This window comes from Sinocyclocheilus rhinocerous, unplaced genomic scaffold, assembly GCF_001515625.1.
Source record: "Sinocyclocheilus rhinocerous isolate Xijiao unplaced genomic scaffold, SAMN03320098_v1.1 scaffold647, whole genome shotgun sequence".
Classification (NCBI taxonomy): Eukaryota; Metazoa; Chordata; class Actinopteri; order Cypriniformes; family Cyprinidae; genus Sinocyclocheilus; species Sinocyclocheilus rhinocerous.
The window spans coordinates 112169-136275 of record NW_015632746.1 but is presented as its reverse complement, the minus strand read 5'-3'; the positions used below and the strand labels follow the sequence as shown (position 1 = coordinate 136275).

Here is a 24107-nt window from a genome sequence, read left to right as displayed (position 1 = left end):
AGGAAAAATATGCAATATGAAAATAATTGAAGACAAAATGTGTTTTACTGAGAAAAAACAAGATTTGGTTTTTAAAAAGCCTTTTTCCAAAGGGTACATCTGGAATAAGGGGGGTCGCCTTATAATCAGGGTCGTCTTATATTCGGGCCAATACGGTAATAGGAAATCTTAATCTTAATTTCCAAGATGTAGGTGATTTTACACAGTCAAGAGATTCATAAAATGCAAGTCAGCAACTGCCGTTACTTTAAGAGTCAAAAAAGGCATATCAGGCAACACAAAATAAATACCCATGGCTCCTAACTGTCAGACTCTGTTCCTTGTTTTGTGTGTGTTTTGCTCCCCATGTGCCTTTCTTGCCCTTATTTGGTCCTTCTGGTTCCTGTCCCCATTTAGTTCCATTTGTTCCAGGTGTTCCTTGTTATTAGGTATCCTCCTCACCTGTCTGCCCCTCGTTATCTGCCCTATTTGAGTCCTAGCCCGTTCTGCTCTCCCTGGTCCGGAATTGTATATGTCTACCCTTGCTACGTGTGTTTTCCTGGTTCCCTGGATATGATTAAAGTCTATAAGTTTGAATTCGACTCTGCGTCTCCTCGCTCCGTTCTCCTCACAGTAGCGAACCGTGACACTAACAATTTATTGAGGTCTTATGAAGCAAAACGATCAGTATGTGCAAGAAACTTAACATTATTTACAACATTATCACCTGTAATTCATAGCCTCAGGCCAGCGGTCCAGAGTGATGTCCGGTTCACAAACAAATCAATCTTTTTTTTTTTTAAATGACCAGCTCAAGGTGAAGTTCTTTTTGTTCTTTGCTTAGGGGTAAAAAAAAAGTTGGAAATACCTTTGCAGCTGTTTACTGTTAACGTCCAGATGCCATCCACACTGCTGAGAGTGGCATTTATATGAATATATAAATATGTGCTGTGCGCTTTCCTCTCAATAACAAAGTAAACACACACACACGCACACAAATGACAGAAGTGAGAAATCAGCAGTTAAGAAAGCATCTGATCAGAGCGAGGTGGATATGTTTGCACAAGCTCTGCAATTCACACTAGTCCAGTCACATCACAAAGTCCAGTTTACTCATATAGCACTTTATACAATAGACTGCTTTTAGGCAAGCAGCTTTATAGTATTAAAAATGATAAAGCAGTGTCAGTGTTGCTTTTAATTACAGTTACAACTTCAGTTTCTACTATAAAGCAGCTCTCCAGTGTGTTCATGTTTTTACTCACGTCTGACCATGACAGACTGAACAGAAGAAAGATTTCCATGTTAAAGAAGGTGGAGCCACAGAGCCACACCCACCTATTGCATCATCGCTCCTGACCAATAGTATTTCAAAGGTGTTTATCACCTGGAGAAAACTTTTCCTTAAAGTTTGCTTTGGTAAGATATTTCAAACTCTAAACGAACAATAAGCCATCAGCTTACTGTGTGTTTGGTTTTATATGATATATTGCTACACAGACAGGAGATATTGTACCTGTTCGACAAAAATCAACAAGCCTACACAATGAAGCTGTGCCCTGCATCATTACCACATGAACGCTGATATCAGAGACGTGGAGGTCAGGCGAAGCAGTGGGCCATGACATGCTGGGATGTAGGTGGCCGGTGTATTTGGTGTGTGTTCTCAGAGCCACCGTCTCTTTGTTAGTGAGACACTAGCGGCTGAGTAATCCGACATCCATCACCAGCTTAGGCAGCAATACACACAGTGAGCGAGCATAGGGAAAACAATACGTAGTGAAACGGTGGGAGGCCCTTTATTCATTACGCAGGGCTGTGATGCTCTTTTGTAGGTGTTTGGGGGTGCTGGTGAGCCTGCAAAAGAGCCTCATGACAAAGCCATTTCCTACTGTTTGCACAGCTCATTGTAATCATCTCTAATAGTGCTGTTTATCAGGTTGCTAATGAGTAGAGATGCGTTTCAAACGAAGGGTTTCCAATGTTGTGCGACGTGTTCCCATTTGTGGAGCGGTGCCACTTCTGTACTGTTAAACCGAGTATGAATCCAGCCTGGCGTGACTGAAGCTTTTATTTCTCACAGCAATTTATAAAGAACAAAAAGCAATTTGAAGAAGCATTGTTTATTGAAAGTGAGATGGATACATCTGATCTATGGGCACATTTAACTGAACCGATTTACTCCAAAGTTTTTAAAACGACTGACAATGGAAGTTTCCATTTTCCATTTTTAGCTAAGGTTTGTTCTTATTTAAGCTAAACAACTAGTGAAAAATAACTGGGAGAAAATTAGATATTAACGGTGTGTTTCTCCATTTCTTTGTGCATTAATATATATGAAATTGCACTGCTGAATCACACTAAAAATATGCGTCAATTTGACATTAAAATGGTTCATTTGGCCTGCCCAGCCATGTCTGGTCTTGACTTTTTTGACTGTATCCGACAATTAAAATCATAAAACAGATGCTGCGTCCAAATATGCATGCTTCCCTACATAGCAGGCGAACAACACTTGAAAAGAGTGTTATGTCTGAATTCACAGTATTTGCAAAATGGTAGATGAAAAGTACTCAGATGACCTACTACTTCTGGTGATATCAATATGAATAATATCAATATGATCATATATCTGATGAACAATCCCGTGAGGCCACAGGAGAGGATGGCAGTGAAAAGATGCAACTGTCACTGGAAGGTCAAATATGTGACAAATTAAGTGTGTCTGGATTTCATTCATACTGCACACATTCATAATATTTAGGACATACTTTTTAAATGGTCATGAAGTAACCAAACCAAATGTACTGTAGCAACTACCAGTATGCAGTTTTGGAAGCAGCTTATGTCAGAATTTTCACATGATCTATTGAAATAATATTGAATTAACTGTTGCAATTTCCAATTTAGAGTACATGCATTACCCTAAAAAATACTGAATATAAGGTAACATCATGGACTTAACATATTAAGGTTAGGTTTAGTATATAGCTACTACCTATTATAATTACTATACTAAGTAAATAGTATGTACAAGTAAAACAGGACTGTAAAATAAAGTTGTACCTATAAATTCATTTGAATTATTGGAATTTATTAATAACTACAAACACCCGGTCCTACAGCAACACTCTTCAAAATAAAGCTTCCACAAGGGGGTTTCTCAGTGATGCCATAGAATTTTGGGTTTCACAAAGAACCTTTCAGTGAACAGTTCTTAAAATATTCTTAGAAGGTTTATCATGAAACCATGATGCCAATAAAAAATTTTTATTTTGAAGAGTATATCAGGCATTTTCTCTAATTTGATGAAGTAAACACCACCAATTCCTCATTATTTTCATAACTACAGGGGCACCTCCCATGAAAAATTCACAGTGATTAAAGAGTAATCAAATGTATTGTATACGTTACGTCTTTGCAAAGCTAAATGAGCCTGTAGGGTATTGTTTTCTCAGAACGTTTCTAGCCTGTGAGTCTACCATAGTCACAAAGGTACCTGCTTTCGGTTTCTTCAAGAGAACCAAATCTCATTCATTTTGCATTATATAACAGCTTAACCTTACATAGCATGACAATAGCAACAAGTCAGACCTGTCGCATGTAAGCAAGGGTAGCCTATGTTTTGAAGAAATGAACATGGCAACCGAATGGCACCTTCAGGTTTGTTGGCTCAAGGTTATCCAATCTCATAGGTGTCAAGGATGAAGCTTCTGTTGTGGAGACCAAGAAACAATAGAGGTGCTAAACGTTCATCACATACAAACGCAGGTAGAGAAGAGCTCACCTGACACCTGATCTCACCATGGCCTCGAGAGAGCCGGTGCCGCAGGGAGAGAGAATTACAGCGGAGAGTTGCAGAGAGAAAAAAACAAACATAAACAAGGCCCACGGTAGCCAGGGAAAGACCGTGCGCGATGCTGGCGGACGCGGCTCGACCTTGAACTGGCAAGTCCGGGCCTGCCTTTGAATGCTGGGTGGGAGACGCACCAAGCCGACTGCAGGACTTGGCTTCGCTCAACGAAAAGAAAAAAGCCTACTTTAAGCAAACAAGAGCATAGTACACTCTTTCAGCCTACTCCGTTTTTGCATTTATTTATTTATTTCCCTCACATGCCTCTGCCAGGGCCTTTTACGCTACTCAGGGAAGATACTCTTTTTTTCCTTGATTTGATTTCTTTATTTCTTTGTTTGTTTCCCAGTGGAGCAAAGACTTTAAAATGACGCTGCTTTACATATCTGAGACGCTGCCTTCAATAGGTGAGCGGTCGTGGTGACAAAAACCTGACAAAAGCCCCAATGCTGGATCCAAATTGGGACCCCCTCGTAGATGGGCTCGGCCAAGGCTTTCTCCAATGCAACTCTAAACACACTCTCGTCTTGTTTTCCACCCCCAGCAATGGTGGCTGCGTCTCCAATTAAATGACTTGATTGGAACAGATGGAGGATGAAGTGAAACACAGACTTCTGAAGTAATTTCCCTTTCTAATCAACACTGATACCGTTTTTGAAAGGTGAAGTGTGTAATTTCTTTGCCAGTAGTGGCACCGAGCGGGATTGTGATGGGTTTTTTGATAGGCCAGACTGGGTCAGACATAACAACTCTGAACGTGTTTAGAATAGCACACTACTATTTATGCTATAAGTATGTATACTGTGTATATGTTTTCTGTGTGCATGAAATAGCATACAAATGCAGTATATACAACATGAACCAGAAGAAAAAACAAGCATTTTGACACTTTCAATCCTTTCTTGACTTAGTTCAACAAGACGTAGTTCAACATGAAAATTAATTTACTAAACCTTATGTCATTCCAAACCTTGTATGGCCTTTTTATCCATATGTTGAAAGTAAGTGGCATTTAGTGTCGTAATTTCATGGAGAAAACTGTTTTGTGTGTGTGTGTGTGTGTGTTATGCAGAAGAAATAAAGAAAATCATACAGTTTAGGAAGGACTTGAGTGAGTAAATAGTGACACTTTTCATTTTTGATTGAACTATCACTTTAGGATGCGTTTACAATAAAATGATAAATGGATGCCGAATATGTTAATTAAACACGCAAATTGTTAGGTCATGTGACCAATGTTGTGACAACAACGTATCACTATTTAAAAAAAATATTTTTGAAATTGATGGAAGTGTATTGTATACTGTGCAGTATTTAATATGTCGAAAATGATTCTGTTATTATTTTATGGTTCTTATTTTATTGTTTGCTGTTAGTGGTACAGAAATAACATTTTCAGTGCCATTTGTTTAGGTTTTGTACAAGTACCACACATAAAACATTAAAGGTGAAAGTTTTAAACATTTAAATAATGATGATAATAAAAAAAATTATAATTTCTAACCTTGTGTAAAACACTTGTAGTGTACTTTAAATCTCTAAAGTATATTTAAAAAAAAATCATACTTGCAGATAATGTCATTATAACAGCTTTTACGGCTGTTTATTGTCTCACTTTTAAAAAGTGCACTTTGTAATAATGTCAAATTAAAATGTAAATCGTGTAAATATTCTTTTGTTGTGCTTTATAGAAGTACTCTTAATTTGATGTGCTGATTAATATATAGCACACATAAAGTATTTGACTGTAACTATTTGATATTACATTTAACGTTAATATATTTTAAATGTGCTAAATTGCAACTTCATCAATACAAATGTGCAATTACAAATATATATATATGTATATATATATATATAAATACACATCATACAAGTTTAGATTTAAATAGAAATTTCAATGAAATATATTTTAGTTTATCATACATATTTGTCAATACATTCAGCAGTTCACTTTAACCATATTTCAAAGAGAACTGACCATGAAATGATGTAAGGATGTACTAAAGTCTTACTTAAGTACATCTGAAACAATTCAGAGTTCAAATAATTGCATTTAATGTCAATTTAAATTGTATAATACATTTTCAATTGCAAATATCATGCAATTAAATGTCCAAAAACATTCCATTCTGTTCATATTATTCCTAATTTAAGCCTAATTTAAGTGCTAAAGTGTAAAAAAAAGTAAACTCTTATGCTTTTTTTCATAAGAGTGTGCAAAGCCAGGCTGGTTTATGCTGGTTTGGTGCTGGTCCACATTTTTAAGGCTCGCTAGTTACACAAGTAAAGAAACGTGTGCGGACTGAAACACAACACACAATAAACTGGCCTTTCAAACAGGGTTGAAAGCCAAACCATCAAAGTGAATGTATGTGTGTGTGTTAGCATGCAGACAGGTCACATGACCCACTGTGGTAGATCTGATCTGTGCTGGTCCCCCGGATATTATCATGGTTAATGGATGAGCTGAAGGTCCATGAAATTTATGACACTCATTAGCTCAGCGTCCCTCTCGCTGGCTCTTTTACAGCGAGGAGAGGGAGGGGCCGTGTGTTTGCGTGGGGTGATCTTTAGCCCCTGCTCTGGGATCAGACAAACACTTATTAACTGAGAGGAATGCAAACAAGCCAAGACTTAAAGGCTGAACACACCGGAGAGAAAGGAGGAATCTACCCCCCGTCCACACACACACACACACACACACACACCTCACACACACACACCTCACACATAAGAACAGAATTAGCCATGCAGGGAATCAGCTAGAACATTCTAGAAGTGTGGAATCTCCCTGAGGGAGCCAGCAGTGGAACACTGTGACCTTGTGCAGGAAAGTCAGCAGTGCGCTGCCTGTATGCCATACACACATTCATCAGCTCATATCTGGAGTCACTGGAAGTTTATGAACACTGAATGCAACAACAATTGTTCTGCCTTGACAAAGATATCATAAAGTTCTCGTACAAACTTGACTTTCTGACTTCTTCTATAGCTTTCAAGCTGTATAGATTAAAAGTCGACGGTTTTCCTGTAATGAATGATCACATACATTTCCATCACAAACTTTTGCCTATAATTTGTCAGATGCTGGGTGCTTTCATCCATTAAACTCAGTTCTGTCAGGACCACTATCGTCAAAATGATAGATACTTAGCAAGGTAGATGTGATCAGCTGAGAATCAGCTGATGCAAGCTTGACTCACGTGACCTGCCAGAACTAACGCTAATGCTTAATTTCTAGTTCTTTAGGTGGTTTGACTTGAAGGTTTATTATTTCAGATTGATCTTTTCCCATAGCAGACCATCAAAAACCTCAAAAGTTGTGAAAAAGAAGTATACTTATAAAAAAAAGAGTACTTATTACAGAAATAATATACTTTAAAAGGATATACTTAAGGGCGAACTGAATGTAATGATTTATGACACTTACAGTTTACACTGCTTACACACAAAATTTTTACTTGTCACACAATTGTCACACTCAAACACCAGAACCACACACAAAATCTGCAAAACCATACACTAATTCTCCGCCTTTGACTCAGTTTTCAATTTCATAAAACTCTTTTTGCAAAACACAACACACAATACTCTATGTAACACACACAAATTTAACAGGAATTAATATTATGGCAAAGGTGTTTGCAAATGTTTGCTTTTGAGATGTGTTTGTGATATTTTGAATGCAGTGCTTCATTTTGCAAGAGATGTGAGGCAATTTGCATTTTGTGTGTGCAATTCTTGGATTTGTGTGTAAAGTGTTGAAAAACGAGGCAAAGTTTTGAAAATGTGTGTAAGCAGTTGAAAAAAACTGTAATTACATGTTAATTGCAATTAAATAAAAATGCATTATAGCTTAAATTTATATTAAACGCAATTAGTTGAACTTACTTGCTTTTAGTTGCTTAAGTAGTACTTAAGTACACCATTATATGAAATATGGTTATTTTTATGGTTATAAGTTTACTGCTGAATGTATTGACAAGCCTCAGTGTAATTTCTTTTGAAACGTGCGCATCATGTATTTATTTAAATTACTATATATTTTGTACTTGTTGCATATATTTGTAGTTACATATTTGTAATGATGAATTTGCGATTTAGTAAATCACTTTTTAAAAGTGTACATAAGTACCTGATTATTCATTTAACTGTAGTGTGTTATTCAATATTTTATTTAGAAGTTAAAATATATTAAATGTACTAAAGTGACATTTGACAATTAACATACAAGTTTCAATAAAAATGACAATAAAGTATATTTAAGTTACAATAAATGTTTGTGAGTACATTCAGCAGAGTCAGAACAGCCGGCATTGTAGTCTACTCTCCCAGGATCAGGAAACAGTCCTCCATAAAATGCGCTGCTTGAGTGAGCGGAGGCCGGCAGGCTTGCGGCAACCACATGTGATGACCTGGGGCTGGACTCCACTTCGTCCACGGTGAAAATTTGAGACTTTAGTCTTTGAAACTTTACAGATCTTCTTTATGCACAAAGAGCTTGTAACACTCCAAAGAGAAAGGAAAAATTTAAATCGCATCATATGACACCTTTAACCATATTTCATAGACAATAGAAGTAACTGTGAAATTACATATAAAGATGTACTTAGTCAAGTGGGTTGAAAATCACTCGAAAGTTCAGCTGTAATTACATTATATATCTTTAGTTACATTTTTTTAGTTGGGCTATTCTTTTGTAAAGCTCCCTTCCTTGACATCATCTTCTAGGATGTTTGGAAACCTTCAGTAAGCATTAACAATGCATAAATTGATACATTTTGGGGTATATCAGCTGGTTTGTGTCAGGTTAATAGCACTGCACAAGAATTATCTTAATAATGTAGTTTCATGGCAATATGATATCCAATCATTTACAGCTGCATGAACGTCTTGAATGGGCATTGTAAATGTTTTACATTGTTCATTGTACAGTTTTACAGATTTGTGGTCAGTTACGTCAAACAGCCCCTGTGCTGGTCCAGCAGTGACGTGAAAGCTTTGTGTGTGATTCTCTTCGTCCCATTCAGGAACGCTTAACTGCCGGGGCCTGGGATGTGTGAAAGTCTTTCATAGTATGCGACTCTCTAATCCGCTGTTTAATGCACTGAATTGGGTTTGTCTCGTCTAAAACCGGCAGAGATGTTGGTTTTTTCCCCCCACTTTTGTCCAGACCATTGGTTCGCAAAACACTATGCTAAAACAGATAGCCAGAGAGGTCATATTAAAAGGTCAACTTGATTACCAACTCTAGGCCTATTTGGGAAAGTTTAGTTTGCTTTGGTAAATTTGCGTTTCTCAGGCTTACTTTGGGATTTTAATCCTATCCTTTTATCCTTTAAACCTTCCATTTCAGAATGGATAAACACTGTTTTGCCAACTTTCTGGATAAAATCATTCAATTCAATTCAATTCAAGTTTATTTGTATAGCGCTTTTCACAATACAAATCGTTGCAAAGCAACTTTACAGCAAATTAGGTTTCTACAATATTTAGTTGTAGCTTATCAGTGGTGACTGTCAGTTAATGTACATATGGCAGAAATGTACGGAAAAATAATTTAAAGACGTAATCAAACAGAAGATGAAAACTATTAACTGCAATTATTATATGATGCAATCAAACTTATAGCAAAATTATTTTTTAAATAAATGTAAAAATAATGTGTTACTAGTTACTTAAAAAATGTAATCTGATTATGTAACTGTGTTACCCCCACCACTGGTTAATATATGAAAATGTTCCAATATTTAATAGGTTTCATGTATGTTTTTACTTAATTTGACAATATATTTCATATAAGGAAATTTAACATCAAATGTACAAATATTACATTTGCATATGGATACTAAACAAAATGCTATCAATGCAGAATTGCTTGACAAAGACTTATTTAGAAGTTTTAAACCATTTGAAACCTAGTTTGAAGTTTATGCTCTTGTAGTGTACTTCAAATCTTAAAAGTTTATTAAAATACAAAACTATTGCAGATAATACATGACTTAGGTGCACTTAAAGAAAGACACTTTCATGACTGTTTCTAAATATGTGCTTTAGTCGACACATCAAAATAAGTGCACTTCTAAAAGACTATTAAAACATAAGAATTGAAAATGTACTTCAAAGTAAAACGTACAAAAGTTACAAACTGCACTATTTAAAAGTATGCCTAACTGTGCACGAGGAAAAAAGAAGATACAATACATGGTGAGTTATAGAGATGCAGGAATAGCAGGAATGACCCATAAGAGTATCTATAAACACAAGAACAGGATGTGATGCATCAGAAGCTCGGGGAGGTTATATATACGTACAGAACATGTCATGCTGTGCCATGCATTTCTCTGCATGGGTGGCCTCATTTGGTCAAGAGAGACACCACTGTCAGCTTAAGACGCTTGTTTCTATGGTAATGGCCAGGATTTAGGAAGCTATCCGGCTTACTGGAAACATGCTTTATTGTTGACTTGCAGGAAGGGGGTGGAGGAGCTGCAAGTGCGGCCGTACTGGCAGTGTTTGGGTCTGTGAGGTGTCTGTCTCATCGCTGGGGTCAGGTGGCTCAGCTTTGTGACCATTCAGGTCAAACAAAAGAGAGCTGGATGCGCGATACGGCCAAACACACGTCACCATTCACACCTTTCACCTGATACCCCTGAAAACACTTCAGCAGAGTGGCCTCTGGGGCAGCAGCCAGTGTGCTTCACTATGAAAAGACCACCAAAAATCAATCAGTTAAAGGATTAAATAGTTCACCTAAAAATCTGTTCGCCCCAACGCTGTTATTTTTTGTTGTGGACCAAAAATAGTGAACTTTTACCGCTCAGAAGTTCATCATGACCACATTTGTTAACCAAAAAGCTTCCTGTTCCTCTCACAAATCTCTCATATGACTTTTTGAAAGTCGTGCACAAGTTGTGGTCTGCCTGACAGTGGTATCGTGGAGATAAATAATATTCATGGAAATCGGTAGAAATAGCTTTAAAGTATATTTTAGTATACCACAAATGCTGGTATGGTAGTACACTTTAATATTGTTCATATTTTTAGGAAACTCAGAAGTCACATATGAAGATGTTTTTAAGTCCTACTTAAGTGTGTCAACAGCTTGCTCTCTAAAGGTTAGCTAATTGTATTTAGTATAATTAAAACTAAAATACATTTTCAAAAATGAAAATTCTGTCATTGGCACTCACTCTAAGTGGAACACAAAAGAGGATACTTTGAAGAACACTGGGAAATCAAACAATGACTTCCAATGTATGGACAAAAAATAAAATAAATAAACTGGAGCATTTCTCAAAATATCTTCTTTTGTGAGTTTTTGCAAGGATGATGTACTTCTGTAGGCCAACCTGCAAGGCATCACACTGGTTCCCTTGACAAAACCCCAACAGGATTTTGTCATTGAGTTTTGGATTATTGCAGAAAATAAGCTCTGTGACCAACAAAAGTTTATCATTCTTACCAGTTGCGTTCATTATGATAATCTTCATAAATTAACACTTTTTTTTGTCTGACACGTAAAAGCAGTTTAGGCCATAAGCTTAGGTTTAGGCCATAAACAAACTACAACAGGGTCACATGATTTCAATGTCACCATCAGTACACATCCAACAACTCTTTCAGTCTTTATTAAAAAATAATAGAATATGTAGAATATTTTGCAAGAGCGGGATTGTAAACACATTGAGTTAGATGGGGTTTCCTGTTTGCCATGACATTAAAGGTCCCTAACAGACTCTTTTTCAAGACAAGTAAAAGCTTTAAAAATCACAAGGAGGTATTACTGATGTATTTTATGTTGTATAATAAAATGTGGCAATATATTAAGCTTGTGTTAAACACAGACCGTATTTCAGGCATTTAATTAAACACACACACACACACACACACACACACAAAACATTGATATCAGGAAAATGTAACCGGAAGTGTTAAATGCATCTTTGTTTTGGCCTACAAAAATACGTAACCCCTGCACGACTCGTATGTGTACTATGTGCTGTGCTGCCATCTACTGGTAAAGGCGCTCAATCGCATGTATCGTGTCTAGAGACTTTGCGCACTAGGACCCTGAAACGACAGAGACAGACAGAAGTAAACATGGCAGATAGAGACACATCCACAGATGCTCACAAACACAATGTTTATGAGGAGCTGCTCAGGTAACCGTCATCATTTATTCATTGTAACAAAGACAGAAAACGTTAGTTTATTGATTTGTTCTTGCAGTAACACAAACAGAAGTAACACTCCTGTGTCATGCTGGAAACAGGAAACATGCGCTAGCCAGCAAACAAGCAAGCAAAAGTTAGACCACGTGACACATGGGTATGACAGAAAATTTAGTCAGTTCAAAGAAATGTATCTGCTGCAGTTTTTTTAATGACCATCTGAATACGTGAGGATCAACTCACATTTGTTTCCATCCGAGCATGTTACACAGTACAGGTGATCATTTATGGCTGGTGTTTCTATGAGTGCTCCTTTAAAACAAACACAGCATCACATTTGTCTACCAAAAATTTCCAATAGTAGACAGTAGAAGTCTGTCATTTTTTGAAACACGGTGAATAGTTGTCATTCTCACCACAGCTCAGATTATTCTTTATTATAAAACGGATATTTCCGGTCCTTGATTCTGATTTGTTTGTAGTTGCACTACAAACATACACCTTTGTTTACTTCTGTGTGTTGCTCGGCAACCACTTTGTTGCAACCACAACTGTTTCTGAGGAACTACATTGTTTGGTGGAAGAATACTGTTTTTATTTATATCATTACTCTTTATTTTTTATAATATATGTTTTATTCTGTGAACCCTTACTACGTATATGGAATAACCGTTTTATGGGATGTTCATTTCGGTTATAAGCCCCGTGAAGCCGTGGTTTACAGTGAATTTATAACAGCTAAGGGGGTTTTAGGCACTCCAGCTTCGCGTCGTACCTAACAACGCCCCTTAGCTGTTATAAATTCACTGTAAACCACGGCTTCACGGGGCTTAATGCTTTAATATCATTCTGTGGTGAAAATGACAGTGTGAACATTTTACTATAAAATTTCACATGCTTTAGGCTTACTCAGACTAATTTAGTAGCTATAATTGTATATATCTTAAATACAGACATAATAATTTCACACTAGTTGCATAATTCGACAATTACAGCTTGATTGCAAATGACACAATAGAAATGTTCAGCTCTAAAGTACTCTAAAGTAACCTTGTTTTTACTTTACATTGCAAGCATGTTCGAGTGAAAATGATAAACCGAGACATTCATGATTTGTGTAAATAATTGATACGAATGATTTTCACACAATCAGAATTGAAATGTTTCAAGTATGTTCATGGTTTTAAACTAGAGCCCGACCGATATGGGTTTTTCGGGGCCGATACCATACCGATATTAGGGAGTTAAAAAAAGGGCGATACCGATATACCGGCGACAGGCTCATATTGGCCGATAATATCGGCAAAACGATATATCGGTCGGGCTCTATTTTAAACATAATAATATTTGTATAAATGTATTTTTTATATATTGTGACATTTAATGTATGGGTTTATGACAAAGGTAAAGCAATAAAATTATACATACATAAGTTTATAGAAGTTCATATAACAAAAAAAAGTTGGATTAAAATAAAAATTCACTAATTTATTCACTTATTATTATTTATTAACTTATTCATGCTTTATATATTTTATTGTAAAAAAAATAACAATAAAAAATAATAAAATAATTCTCATAATGTTAAATCAAAATGCTATAACTGCATCTTAAACTCCGTCCCTGCCATCTCATGTTCATCTTCCTCCAGTTTTGAGTTCAACGGCCACATTTTAGCATCTAATCAACAACATTTTTTTTTTTATTGTTAATGTGTTTCACTCTGATGTACGTCACAATATGGAAGAAAAGGTCTGTCGCTACCTCTGTTTTATCATCTTTATTTTGTCAGTATGAGACCATGTTAACATGTCAACTGTGTCCTGTTACACATATGTTTTTTTATATCACGTTTCTATGTATTTGTCTTGGCTTTGCATGCAGTCCATCAGAGCTGTTTGAGGCGAGGTCCCGGAGCCATAAGATACCGGTGAGGGGTCAGAAAGACTTCCTGCCCAGTGGGTCGGAGCAGCAGACGGCCCGTCTGCAGCAGAGTCTGGACGAGCACTGGACGCTCCTGGCCGAGGAGAGAGTCGAGAGACTGTGAGTGGTTTCATAAAAACACACACTCACTTACTACACAACACACGACAGCTAAGAAGACAGAAAGAAATGTGGTGCTGTGTTTGTGTGTCTTATCCGTCTGCACAGAGGGAATCTAGTGAAAGCTGTCTGGATCCCTGACGAAAGACTAGTGGAGCTGCAGTCACCAGCAGTTGAGTCCATGACAGACACCAAATGAAATCTCCATCTGTTCATAGCTAGGCCACTCTCAGTAATTATGCCATGTTTTGCAGGGGAAGTTTTGGCAGACGATGGGTTTTTCAGAGAGTGGCAAGCAGTACCTGCTTCCTGAAGAGGCTCTTTACCTTATGGAATGTGTGAGTGGACACTTTCATACTCTTATTTATATCACGTTTTACGTACCATCGAAACTGTATATTTGTGCAGTTTGTAGTATTTTAAGATGAACATTTAATGGACGGAAGCACGTTTACTTGATTATTACTTAATAAAATGTTCATTTGTACAGTTAGCTCCATATACACTGAACAAAATTATTAACGCAACACTATTGTTTTTGCCCCCATTTTTCATGAGCTGAACTCAAAGATCTAAGACTTTTTCTATGTACACAAAAGGCCTATTTCTCTCAAATATTGTTCACAAATCTGTCTAAATCTGTTAGTGAGCACTTCTCCTTTGAAAACCAGTCAGTATCTGGTGTGACCACCATCTGGATGTGGAGGTCCTGGGCTTGTGTGGTTACACGTGGTCTGCGGTTGTGAGGCCGGTTGGATGTACTGCCAAATTCTCTGAAACGCCTTTGGAGACGGATTATGGTAGAGAAATGAACATTCAATTCACGGGCAACAGCTCTGGTGGACATTCCTGCAGTCAGCATGCCAATTGCACGCTCCCTCAAAACTTGCGACATCTGCCCATCATTGTGCTGTGTGATAAAACTGCACATTTTAGAGTGGACTTTTATTGTGGCTCTGTATGCCACCAGAACAGAATTAAACTGCATGATGTGGGTTCACAGCAACAGCTTCCAAATGCAAACGGCACACTTAGAATCAACTCCAGGCCTTTTACCTGCTTAATTGATGTAGAGATAACGAAGGAATAGCCCACGACTGTCCATGAAATGGCTTTTTGAGTCAACTGTCCAATTACGTACGGTCCCTTGAAAAAGGTTTCTAACTGGTTTCTATTTTAATATCTGTTAAATTGGAATTTCATTCCTGTGATGCAAAGCTGAATTTTCAGCATCATTACTCCAGTCTTCAGTGTCACATGATCCTCCAGAAATCATTCTAATACACTGATTGTCATCAGTGTTGAAAACACTTGAGTTGCTTTATGTTTTTGTCTAAACTATATGTTTGCCATTTCCTGTTTGTGATTCAGGGTAATGTGCAGGTGTTTTACCGGGACCTTCCTTTATCCATTCAGGAGGGATATGAGCGGTTTCTCTCTCGTGAGACTCTGACTCTTCATCAGTATCAGGTTGGTTTGTCTCATGTGTCATCTGTCATTAAAGGTGCACTCAGTATTTTTTGCCATTAAAATAGTTCTACATCATTTTTGAGATGATGTACATGTACACTGTCAATACAGAGTTCAAAACCACTGAGACAAAGAAGAGCGAAATAGACAACAAAAGCATGCCGAGTGCACCTTTAAACCTTCGTAAGTGTAATTTGTCTTCTTTAATTTAGGTTTTTGGACATTTGAAAAGGCTTGGGTATGTTGTGAACAAATTTGACCTCAGGTAACAATCATGTACTTATTCTCAGTACAATCATTTGCGTGTTTGTACCAACTTTCCATGCAATATTTCTATACTCTCATCTAATATTTCCAATAAAATCATCGTTCACACAGTTCAGTCCCGTCCACATATGAGAGACAGCTGAATCTGCCAGCATCATCATTGGACAAACAGAGAAAACAGCTGAAGAGGAAGCGCTCTCTAAGTCCTGTGTCCAGGTACATGTGATGTTTCCCACCAATGTTTCTTCTTCAGGTCCTGCACATGTTAACTAACGGTTCCATACACGACATTTAGGATTTTGATTGATGTAGGTATTATAAGGGTATATAGTAGAATCTACAAGGCTTACTGTAAAAGCTTAACTTCCATGATTTGTGGAACAAGCTGTGTCTTCCTCCTTTGTAAAATCTGTTCTCTGATTGTAGAAAAAAAAATCCAGCCTCATTTGACTTCAGATATTCTAAGAGATGCATTAAATTAGAATGAAAGCATAATCATGTCTATTATCAATATCTTTTTAATTTAAATTTTTTTATAATAATTCTTTTTTTTTGCCCAATCGACGTGTTTAAATGAGCTCATTCAAATATTTTACAAATATTATTTTAAATCTTAATACTTTTCTGCATTAAAAAGGGCAAAACTCCCTTTTTTAAATATCTTAAAAAGAAACGTTTTAGATATAATGAACTTCATTATCTCAGCAGCTAGTCACTTGAGATGTTTGGCTTCCCATAATTCAAATGGGTGTATTCAAATCCCTATACAAAACAGTACTAATAATACTTAATTAAATTAAATGATAATTAAATATTGTTAAAAAGAATTAAAAATATATAGTTAAAATATAATTAAAATAATTAAAAAGAATATTTGGTTAACGATGAGTTTGGAATCAGTGCAACAGCTGAATTTCTGCTCACCAAGCCTGCATTTATTTGATCCAAAATACAGCCAAAACAGTAATATTGTAAAATATTATTACAATTTAAAATAACTGTTTTCAGTTCTAATATTTTTAAAATGTAATTTATTCTTGTGATGCAAAGCTGAATTTTCAGCATCATTGCTCCATAATATTTGGTTAACGATGAGTTTGGAAGCAGTGCAACAGCTGAATTTCTGCTCACCAAGCCTGCATTTATTTGATCCAAAATACAGCCAAAACAGTAATATTGTAAAATATTATTACAATTTAAAATAACTGTTTTCAGTTCTAATATTTTTAAAATGTAATTTATTCTTGTGATGCAAAGCTGAATTTTCAGCATCATTGCTCCATTCTTCAGTGTCACATGATCCTCCAGAAATCAGTCTAATGGTGCAAACAGGTCGGGTGATACAAGAGGATGATAAAGTCATATGAGCAGGGACAAAACAGCTTGAAATATTAATAAAATAGTTTTGGTGGCCTGAAATTTTGCCTGGATGGCTGCTAAATCCTGCTTAAACTGACTCAAGTCTTCTCATCTGTCTTGATCGCCATGTGGCCTCAGTGACAAACAAAACACACCACCAGAGGAGAAGACGACAACTGAAGACCAAAGTGAGGAGCTAGTCAAAACAGAGCCGCCTCTGGAGGAGCCCATGCAGTCCGCCGATGCCTCTGACAGGACGTGGTGGATGGAGGGGGATGTCCAGCCATCTCCTGCTCAAGCCCAAAGCGCAGCTCCTCGCTGGGACTTCAGCAGCATCTCTTTCCCGGACCTGGGCTCTCGCCGGAGCCGCTCTGTCTCTCTGGCGTCTCCAGACCCCAGCCTGCTGCCCGGAGCAGTGGAGGTGGGTGGCTGCGATTTGTCCCCGTGGCTCAGCAGACTCAACGTGAAGCAGGAGAAGCTGTCGCGGCGGGAAAGGGAGCGTCAGAGAGACAGGGATCGCTATCACAGGGATATGAACAGTGACCGAGAGGTGCGGCACTGCAGGAACTGGGCCGAGTATTTGCAGCTGCTGGAGGACAGGAGGAGACGGAGGCAGAAAGATAGACCCGTGCATCTGTGGGAGAAGGAGGTGACGCCGCTCACTCAGCCGGGCCAGTACACCTCACACCGTAAGAACACACACTTTCATTAGACAATGTATGAACAGATTTCTTAAACGACAGTCTTGAGCCAGTGATGTTATGTCTGACCCAAACAGACCGCTCAAACGAACAGATTGCAGGTATGTTGTTTAGCGTTGCTAGTGGCACAGAAATGACACAGATATGTTTAAAATGTTGTTGTTGTTGACTAAATGCATCTCTAGTCTTTATATATTATTTTGCAAATCAAACATAAGAATTAAGAAGTGTTTGGCTATTCTTTCTTATAAGGTTTATTATACAACTGTGACACTTTGCAATAAGGTTCCATATGTTAACATTAATATTAATGAATAGTAGTGTTCATATTAGTGAATGTCATACTATGTTTATCAAACAGTATTTGTTTATGGCATTTATTAATCTAGGTTAATGCCAAGGAATGTATTATTGTTCTAAATAAATAGAAAGAATAATAAATCCATAAAATAATATAATAAATTAGCAATAAACAGTGTTGTTTTATTTTCTAGTAATAATAAACAAGTAATATTGTTACTTGTTTTTGTCATTTTTTTTTTTTTATATTTCTATAGAGGTAAGTTATTTTTATTTTGGTTTTAGTTTAAAGGGTTAGTTCACCCAAAAATGAAAATTCTGTCATTAATTATTCACCCTCATGTCATTCTAAACCCGTAAGACCTTCGTTCATTTTCGGAACACAAATTAAGATATTTTTTTATGAATTCTGAGAGCTGTCTGACCCTCCCATAGACAGCAAGGTAACTACCACGATCAAGGTCCAGAAACGTAGCAAGGAGATCTGTAAAACAGTCCATGTGACATCAGGGGTTCAACCGTAATTTTACGAAGCTACGAGAATACTTTTTGTACGCAAAGAAAACAAAAATAACGACTTTATTCAACCATTCGTCTCCTCCGCATCACCCTGGTGCCATTTTGGAGAGTATCCACTGAACGTAAACAGCGTATGCTATTCTGTGTCTGTTTTTGTTCAAATCAAGGCGTCACGGAGTATTTTACCGATCTCCTTGCTACGTTTCTGGGTCTTGATCGTGGTAGTTACCTTGCTGTCTATGGGAGGGTCAGAGAGCTCTCAGATTCCATCAAAAATATCTTAATTTGTGTTCCGAAGATGAACGAAGGTCTTACAGGTTTAGAACGACACGAGGGTGAGTAATTAATGACAGAATTTTCATTTTTGGGTGAACTATCCCTTTAAGTCAAATTTAAAAGCATTTCTAATTTTAGTTTAAGAGTATTTATTTATTTTTTTACATTTATTTTATTTAGACTAATTTTAATAGTTGTAGTTTTAGCTAACAATAACAGCAATGGTAACAAAAATACTAAATAAATAAATATAATATCAATAATAATAATACTGTATAATAATAATAGAATTAATTCATGTTTGTTTACAGTATATTGAGTAATAGTTTATGCAATTTAAATGTTAAAAATGTATTTAGATTAGAATAGAAATTAAGATTAATATTAATGGTTCATTGTAAGTACATGATACCTAATTAATGCTCATTAAGTAACGTTAACAACTTTTTTTATTGTTAGTTGTATTTAAAAGGTTATTTTCAATTTGATTATTTTATAATATGTAAATAAAAGGATATGCGTTAACAATTTTTAATAATTAAAATAGGTTTGTATTCTTAAAAAAAAAAAAAAGTATCTTGGAAGGACATAGTTTTTGTGCTTAAGTTAATTGGGCACCTTTTGAACTGTTCATGGAAAATGGCATTTTTGTCTTCCATGTGACATTCATATTTTTGTCCTGTTCTGGTGCAGGTGAACTGCTGGACCAGATCAGCATTATCAAGTCTTCAAGCTGGTCTGAGGGGGTTTCCAGGTGAGTATAGCCCACCTTTACTATCCTGTACTATCCTTTGCTAAATGAGCTTTTGTGCAACCTCATAATAAGTCATGTACTGAAGCAGAGTAACCTGGTAGCTTTGCCCTTTGTCTCAAAATTGAAGTCAAATAAGGGTTTGAGATGACTGAACTGCTTTTTTAAACAATCTGTTTTCTCAGCTTGTCCCCGTCAGACCAGTGGAAGATTAGTTTTGATGTTTACCAACCGGACACGGTGGCAGAGTTTAAAAAGAGCCTCCCTGGAAAGCCTTACACCCGCATGTGTGTCTGCAGGTAAACACACTGCCTCAATACACTGAAATGAGTCTGCTGACTTATTACCTGCTGTGTTGGTTTTGTCATTTTGCCTTAGTTATACAGTGGCTGGATCATACTGGAAGATCAGTTATGTTTTTGCAGCTGTCTGATTAAGTGATGCACTTTAATTTTTTTTTTTTACATTTTCTATGGCATGTAAATAGAAATGTATATCTGGCTCCTGATAAAATCGTACATGCTCGGGATCTGTATCAAGTGACAAGAAATCCGTAATGTCTGTAAAAGTCCTGATCTGATCAATCCAACTTATTTCTGTCTTTGTACATTGACAGTTTTGACGGTCCAGTGCCTGATCTGAATGCCATGAAGCAGCTGTCCTTCCAAAGCGGAGACGTCCCAGTCACTTTTGCAGTGGTGGATCATGGGGACATCTCCTTTTATTGCTTCAAGGATTTCAAACTGCCGACTGATGTGTATTAAAGGAGGATTTCTAAAACTGTGCTGATAAAATGCGTGGATCTCAGGGTATTAATGAGATAGTTCAGCCAAAAATGAAAGTTCGGTCATCATTTACTCAGCCTCGCGTTGTTCCAAGAATGTTGGCAACCAAATATTTTCTGTTCCCATTGACTTGTATTTTTATTCATACAGTGGAGGTGAATGGGAACCGAAGCGATTTGGTTACCAACATTCTTCAAAGATTACCAACATTATTCAAAAATCTTTTTTCCACTGAAAAAAAAAAAGAAAGTCATAGAGTTTTGGAATAACATGAGGGTGAGAAAATGATGACTGGATGTTCATTTTTAGGTGAACTATTCCTTTAAGTTGCTTTTAATACAAAACCTTTAAGACTGTGTCATGTGTAAGTTATGCCAAAACTACTAACACCATAAAATGTCTATTGTTTGGACACAGAAAAAAAAAAAAACAGCAACTTCAAAGCCTGCTTTGATCAGCTAATTTTATATGATCTTCTCTACTGGTTAGACGAATGTTTTGTTGAGCTAGTTAACAAGCTTTCAGGGTATCTTGGTTTGAGTTTTGTTTCTGGCTCTATTTCTGTACTCCATATTGGAAGTACTATATGTCAACCTTGGTTTACCAAGATTTATGATGGTTATTCATTGCAGTTCAGTGCTGTCACAATATTCTGTGGAGAATGGGAAAGCTAGAGCTTAGACGAACATTTCAAATGGTCAAGGTTTGGTGTTGGATGAAAGTAATAACTCAATAAAACAATCCATTTCATCTGGTTTGGGGTGTTTATCAGCAATCTTGGTGCCATCATGTTTGTGAACCCACAAACTACATTTCTGCATACGTTCCCTGTTAGGTTTCTATTGGTTTCTGAGAACTGTCAATCAATTAAAAATGTAACTGAATTAATTACTTTTATACCAACTTGAATCTGACTGATGAACACGCACAACTAAAGAAGTTCCAGGCAGCTCTTGACCGCATTATGTCCATATCACTTCGCCAGATGATTTCAGTTATTTCAAAGGTCCTTACAGCCTACAGGTATGGGATGATTTTAGACTCAAAATGATTAATAGCTGCACGCACAATTATCCATGCACTACATCAATTTAATGCATGTATCTTACTAACCACAAACAAATGCCTTTCAATTTGAGTCTGTGGAATTGGGGATTAAATGATTGTGCAGCGATTTGTACAAATACAGACATGTTTGTGAATGAAAATGTTCTGTTCTGCATTAATACGTCATAACTTGCTCATGCAAAAAGGAATCTGTGCATTTGTGGGTCAGGTCACAAGCGTGCATTTATCGACGTCTTGTTCGAGTCGATCTTGTTCGGTTCGTTTGGATTTTGAGACTTCATTTTCGCAGTTTGCAGCATTTCACTACGCTCTCACACACACAACTACCAACGAACAAGGCCTATTGCAATTCATTAAGGTGTACACGATTTGAAAAATTCGCGAATTTGCGTTACTACACTGAAACAAATGCCTTTCAACCGGTGTCTGCAGAATTGTGAATTACATTAATGTGCGGCATTGCGTCTAAAATCATCCCATACTACAACAGCAAAAGAACCAAAACGCACAAGGACAATGACCATCCAATAAAAATAAGAAATATTAGGATAAAAATGATCAACTATTTTACATTTTCCCACGAAATTACATTTGTTGCTATAGAGGTAATAACGGTGCTGTTCTTGATGCAGTTTTGCTATTAGTAGAGGGGCTGCTGCCGAAAAGAGAGAACAGACTCAGGTAAATTGCTCTCTCTCTCATATCTGCGTTATCATTGGCTCAAGCCTCGTTACTACCTCTAAGATTATGTCTTGAGGTGCGGTAACGGTGGTGAAGAGTTTTTAATTCGTTTAGTCCTAAAGCTCCAGTGCAATGCAATCATCTGTCTGGGACACTTGCACCCTGCCTATTTGCGCTGTTTGCTCTAAAATATATGCTTTTGGAAAGCTAGACTGAGTCAATAAAGCATTAGCCCCTACATCAACTGCTGTTCAGTGTTGATTTGGCGATATATGATATTTAAATTACTGTTGTGTACATTGATCTTGATGCATGCACACAGCTGCCTATGAATTATGGTAGAAGAAGACTACATAGCCTATTTACACTGATCTTTCATTGTAATGATCTGCAGTTTTTCAGAGAAATCAGACATGAGAAGATGAGTTACCTTTACACTCATAATACTCCGTTTGCAGGTGAACACACTCAATGAACAATAAATTGAGCATATATGAGCACGTGTCAGTGATTCACAAGACACATGATGTTTAGATTTTAAAATACGTTTTAGTTTTCTATGTAGACAGAAAATACAAAATAAAAATCATTTGTATTTTGTTTCTTAAGGCAATAATAACAAAAACATTTTTATAGTAGTATTTATATTTTTGTTACGATTTTGAATGAGATTTTCATTATTATTATTATTAAAATATATCTATATAGTTATAGTTTTTTGTTTTATTTTATGTAGTTTTAGTTATTTTAGTAGATCAACTTAAACTAAATTAAAATGAGAAATTTTGCCTTGGCAACTTGTTGAAATAAAATCATTATTTAATAATTATTATTTTTATGTCAAGTAGTGAAAATGTTTTTTTATTTTATTTTAGTTAACAATAATAATAACACTTTTTTTTTTACAGGTGTGACAACCGAGATTTCCATTCGTGTTAATGGTATTATTAAATATTCCTTAATATTATTAGGAGATTAGAGAAGCAAAAGTCGAGGTTATGGTGAGGCATTTAGAATAGAAGTGAATGTTATTACAAACACTTAATGTTGTGGGTGACTTTTAAGAGATATTTGTTCTAAACAAAAGGGCTTACTGACATCTTGTTCCAAAAAAAAATCTGTTGTTTAACTTTAACATGATTTTTAAAGTAAAGCTAAGTTGCTTCAGTCCATCTCATATCAACTATAACTAAAAATGTAAAAGTTATTTTTTTGTTTATTAAAGATTACACAGCAAAAAGGCACGTGAACCATGACATACAGTAGCCTACATGTAATAGAAAACAGCACAATTTTGATCATGTCGATCATTTTGAGGCCTTGGGAATGAATGTATCAGGCTAATGATACAGCTTTATAGTGTTACTGACTAATTACAGAAATTGTGGTCATGTTATATGCATTTATTAATGAATAATCTGACAACATAACTCCATAAAGTTATGCAACCAGCACAATCTGATTAAAGCAGCACTATGTAACTTTTGGCGCTCTAGCGGTTAATAAACAGAACTGCACACATCCCGCGGAAGAACATTCCAACCGGCGCTACTTCTCTAAGTTTATGTCTATGGCGATTCACGCAGGTATGTGTTACTCCGCAGCGGCGACGACCCGACCAGGCTACAATAGTCCAAATATTAGTACTTATTATAAGTGTACCGTAGTGATTCGGAATAAGACCAAAACTCGATTTGGAAGATGAATTAATGATGTACTCGCTCATTATATACATTTTGCAAATTTAGAACACAGAAAAAGTTACATAGCCATTTCACTAACCACTAACACTAACTTTTCTATCAGCCATGAGAAAGACACAAACAAAATGGCAAACAGCACAGCAGACAGACAAAGTGTGTATGTTAATGACATATA

At 36.5% G+C, this 24107-nt stretch overlaps 1 protein-coding gene and 1 long non-coding RNA gene across 3 annotated transcripts; both read left to right on the top strand.

Moving 5' to 3' along the window:
* Nucleotides 1-5660: 5660 nt before the first annotated feature.
* On the top strand, nucleotides 5661-23992 carry LOC107743005 (uncharacterized). Its single transcript, XR_001640359.1, has 3 exons — nucleotides 5661-5675; nucleotides 10031-10042; nucleotides 23874-23992. It is a non-coding gene; the product is annotated as an uncharacterized LOC107743005 (long non-coding RNA).
* On the top strand, nucleotides 11900-20703 carry tsen54 (TSEN54 tRNA splicing endonuclease subunit). 2 transcript variants are annotated; one of them, XM_016556099.1, is made up of 11 exons: nucleotides 11900-12000; nucleotides 13894-14052; nucleotides 14161-14224; nucleotides 14307-14390; nucleotides 15424-15522; nucleotides 15735-15787; nucleotides 15901-16005; nucleotides 17287-17837; nucleotides 19638-19698; nucleotides 19881-19994; nucleotides 20312-20703. In XM_016556099.1, exons 1-11 carry the CDS (start codon nucleotides 11939-11941, stop codon nucleotides 20457-20459), a joined length of 1500 nt encoding a protein of 499 aa, XP_016411585.1. In that variant the 5' UTR covers nucleotides 11900-11938; the 3' UTR covers nucleotides 20460-20703. The 2 variants fall into 2 exon arrangements, with proteins under 2 accessions (XP_016411585.1, XP_016411586.1); XM_016556100.1 differs by lacking the exon at nucleotides 11900-12000 and adding an exon at nucleotides 12244-12286.
* Nucleotides 23993-24107: the final 115 nt, after the last annotated feature.

Excerpts from the sequence above, each read along its gene's own strand:
- tsen54 (XM_016556099.1), top strand. The coding sequence starts at position 11,939 with ATGGCAGATAGAGACACATCCACAGATGCTCACAAACACAATGTTTAT. Across the intron at positions 14,225-14,306 it reads TGGAGCTGCAGTCACCAGCA|GGGAAGTTTTGGCAGACGAT; the intron begins GTTGAGTCCATG and ends CATGTTTTGCAG. Across the intron at positions 19,699-19,880 it reads TGGTCTGAGGGGGTTTCCAG|CTTGTCCCCGTCAGACCAGT; the intron begins GTGAGTATAGCC and ends CTGTTTTCTCAG.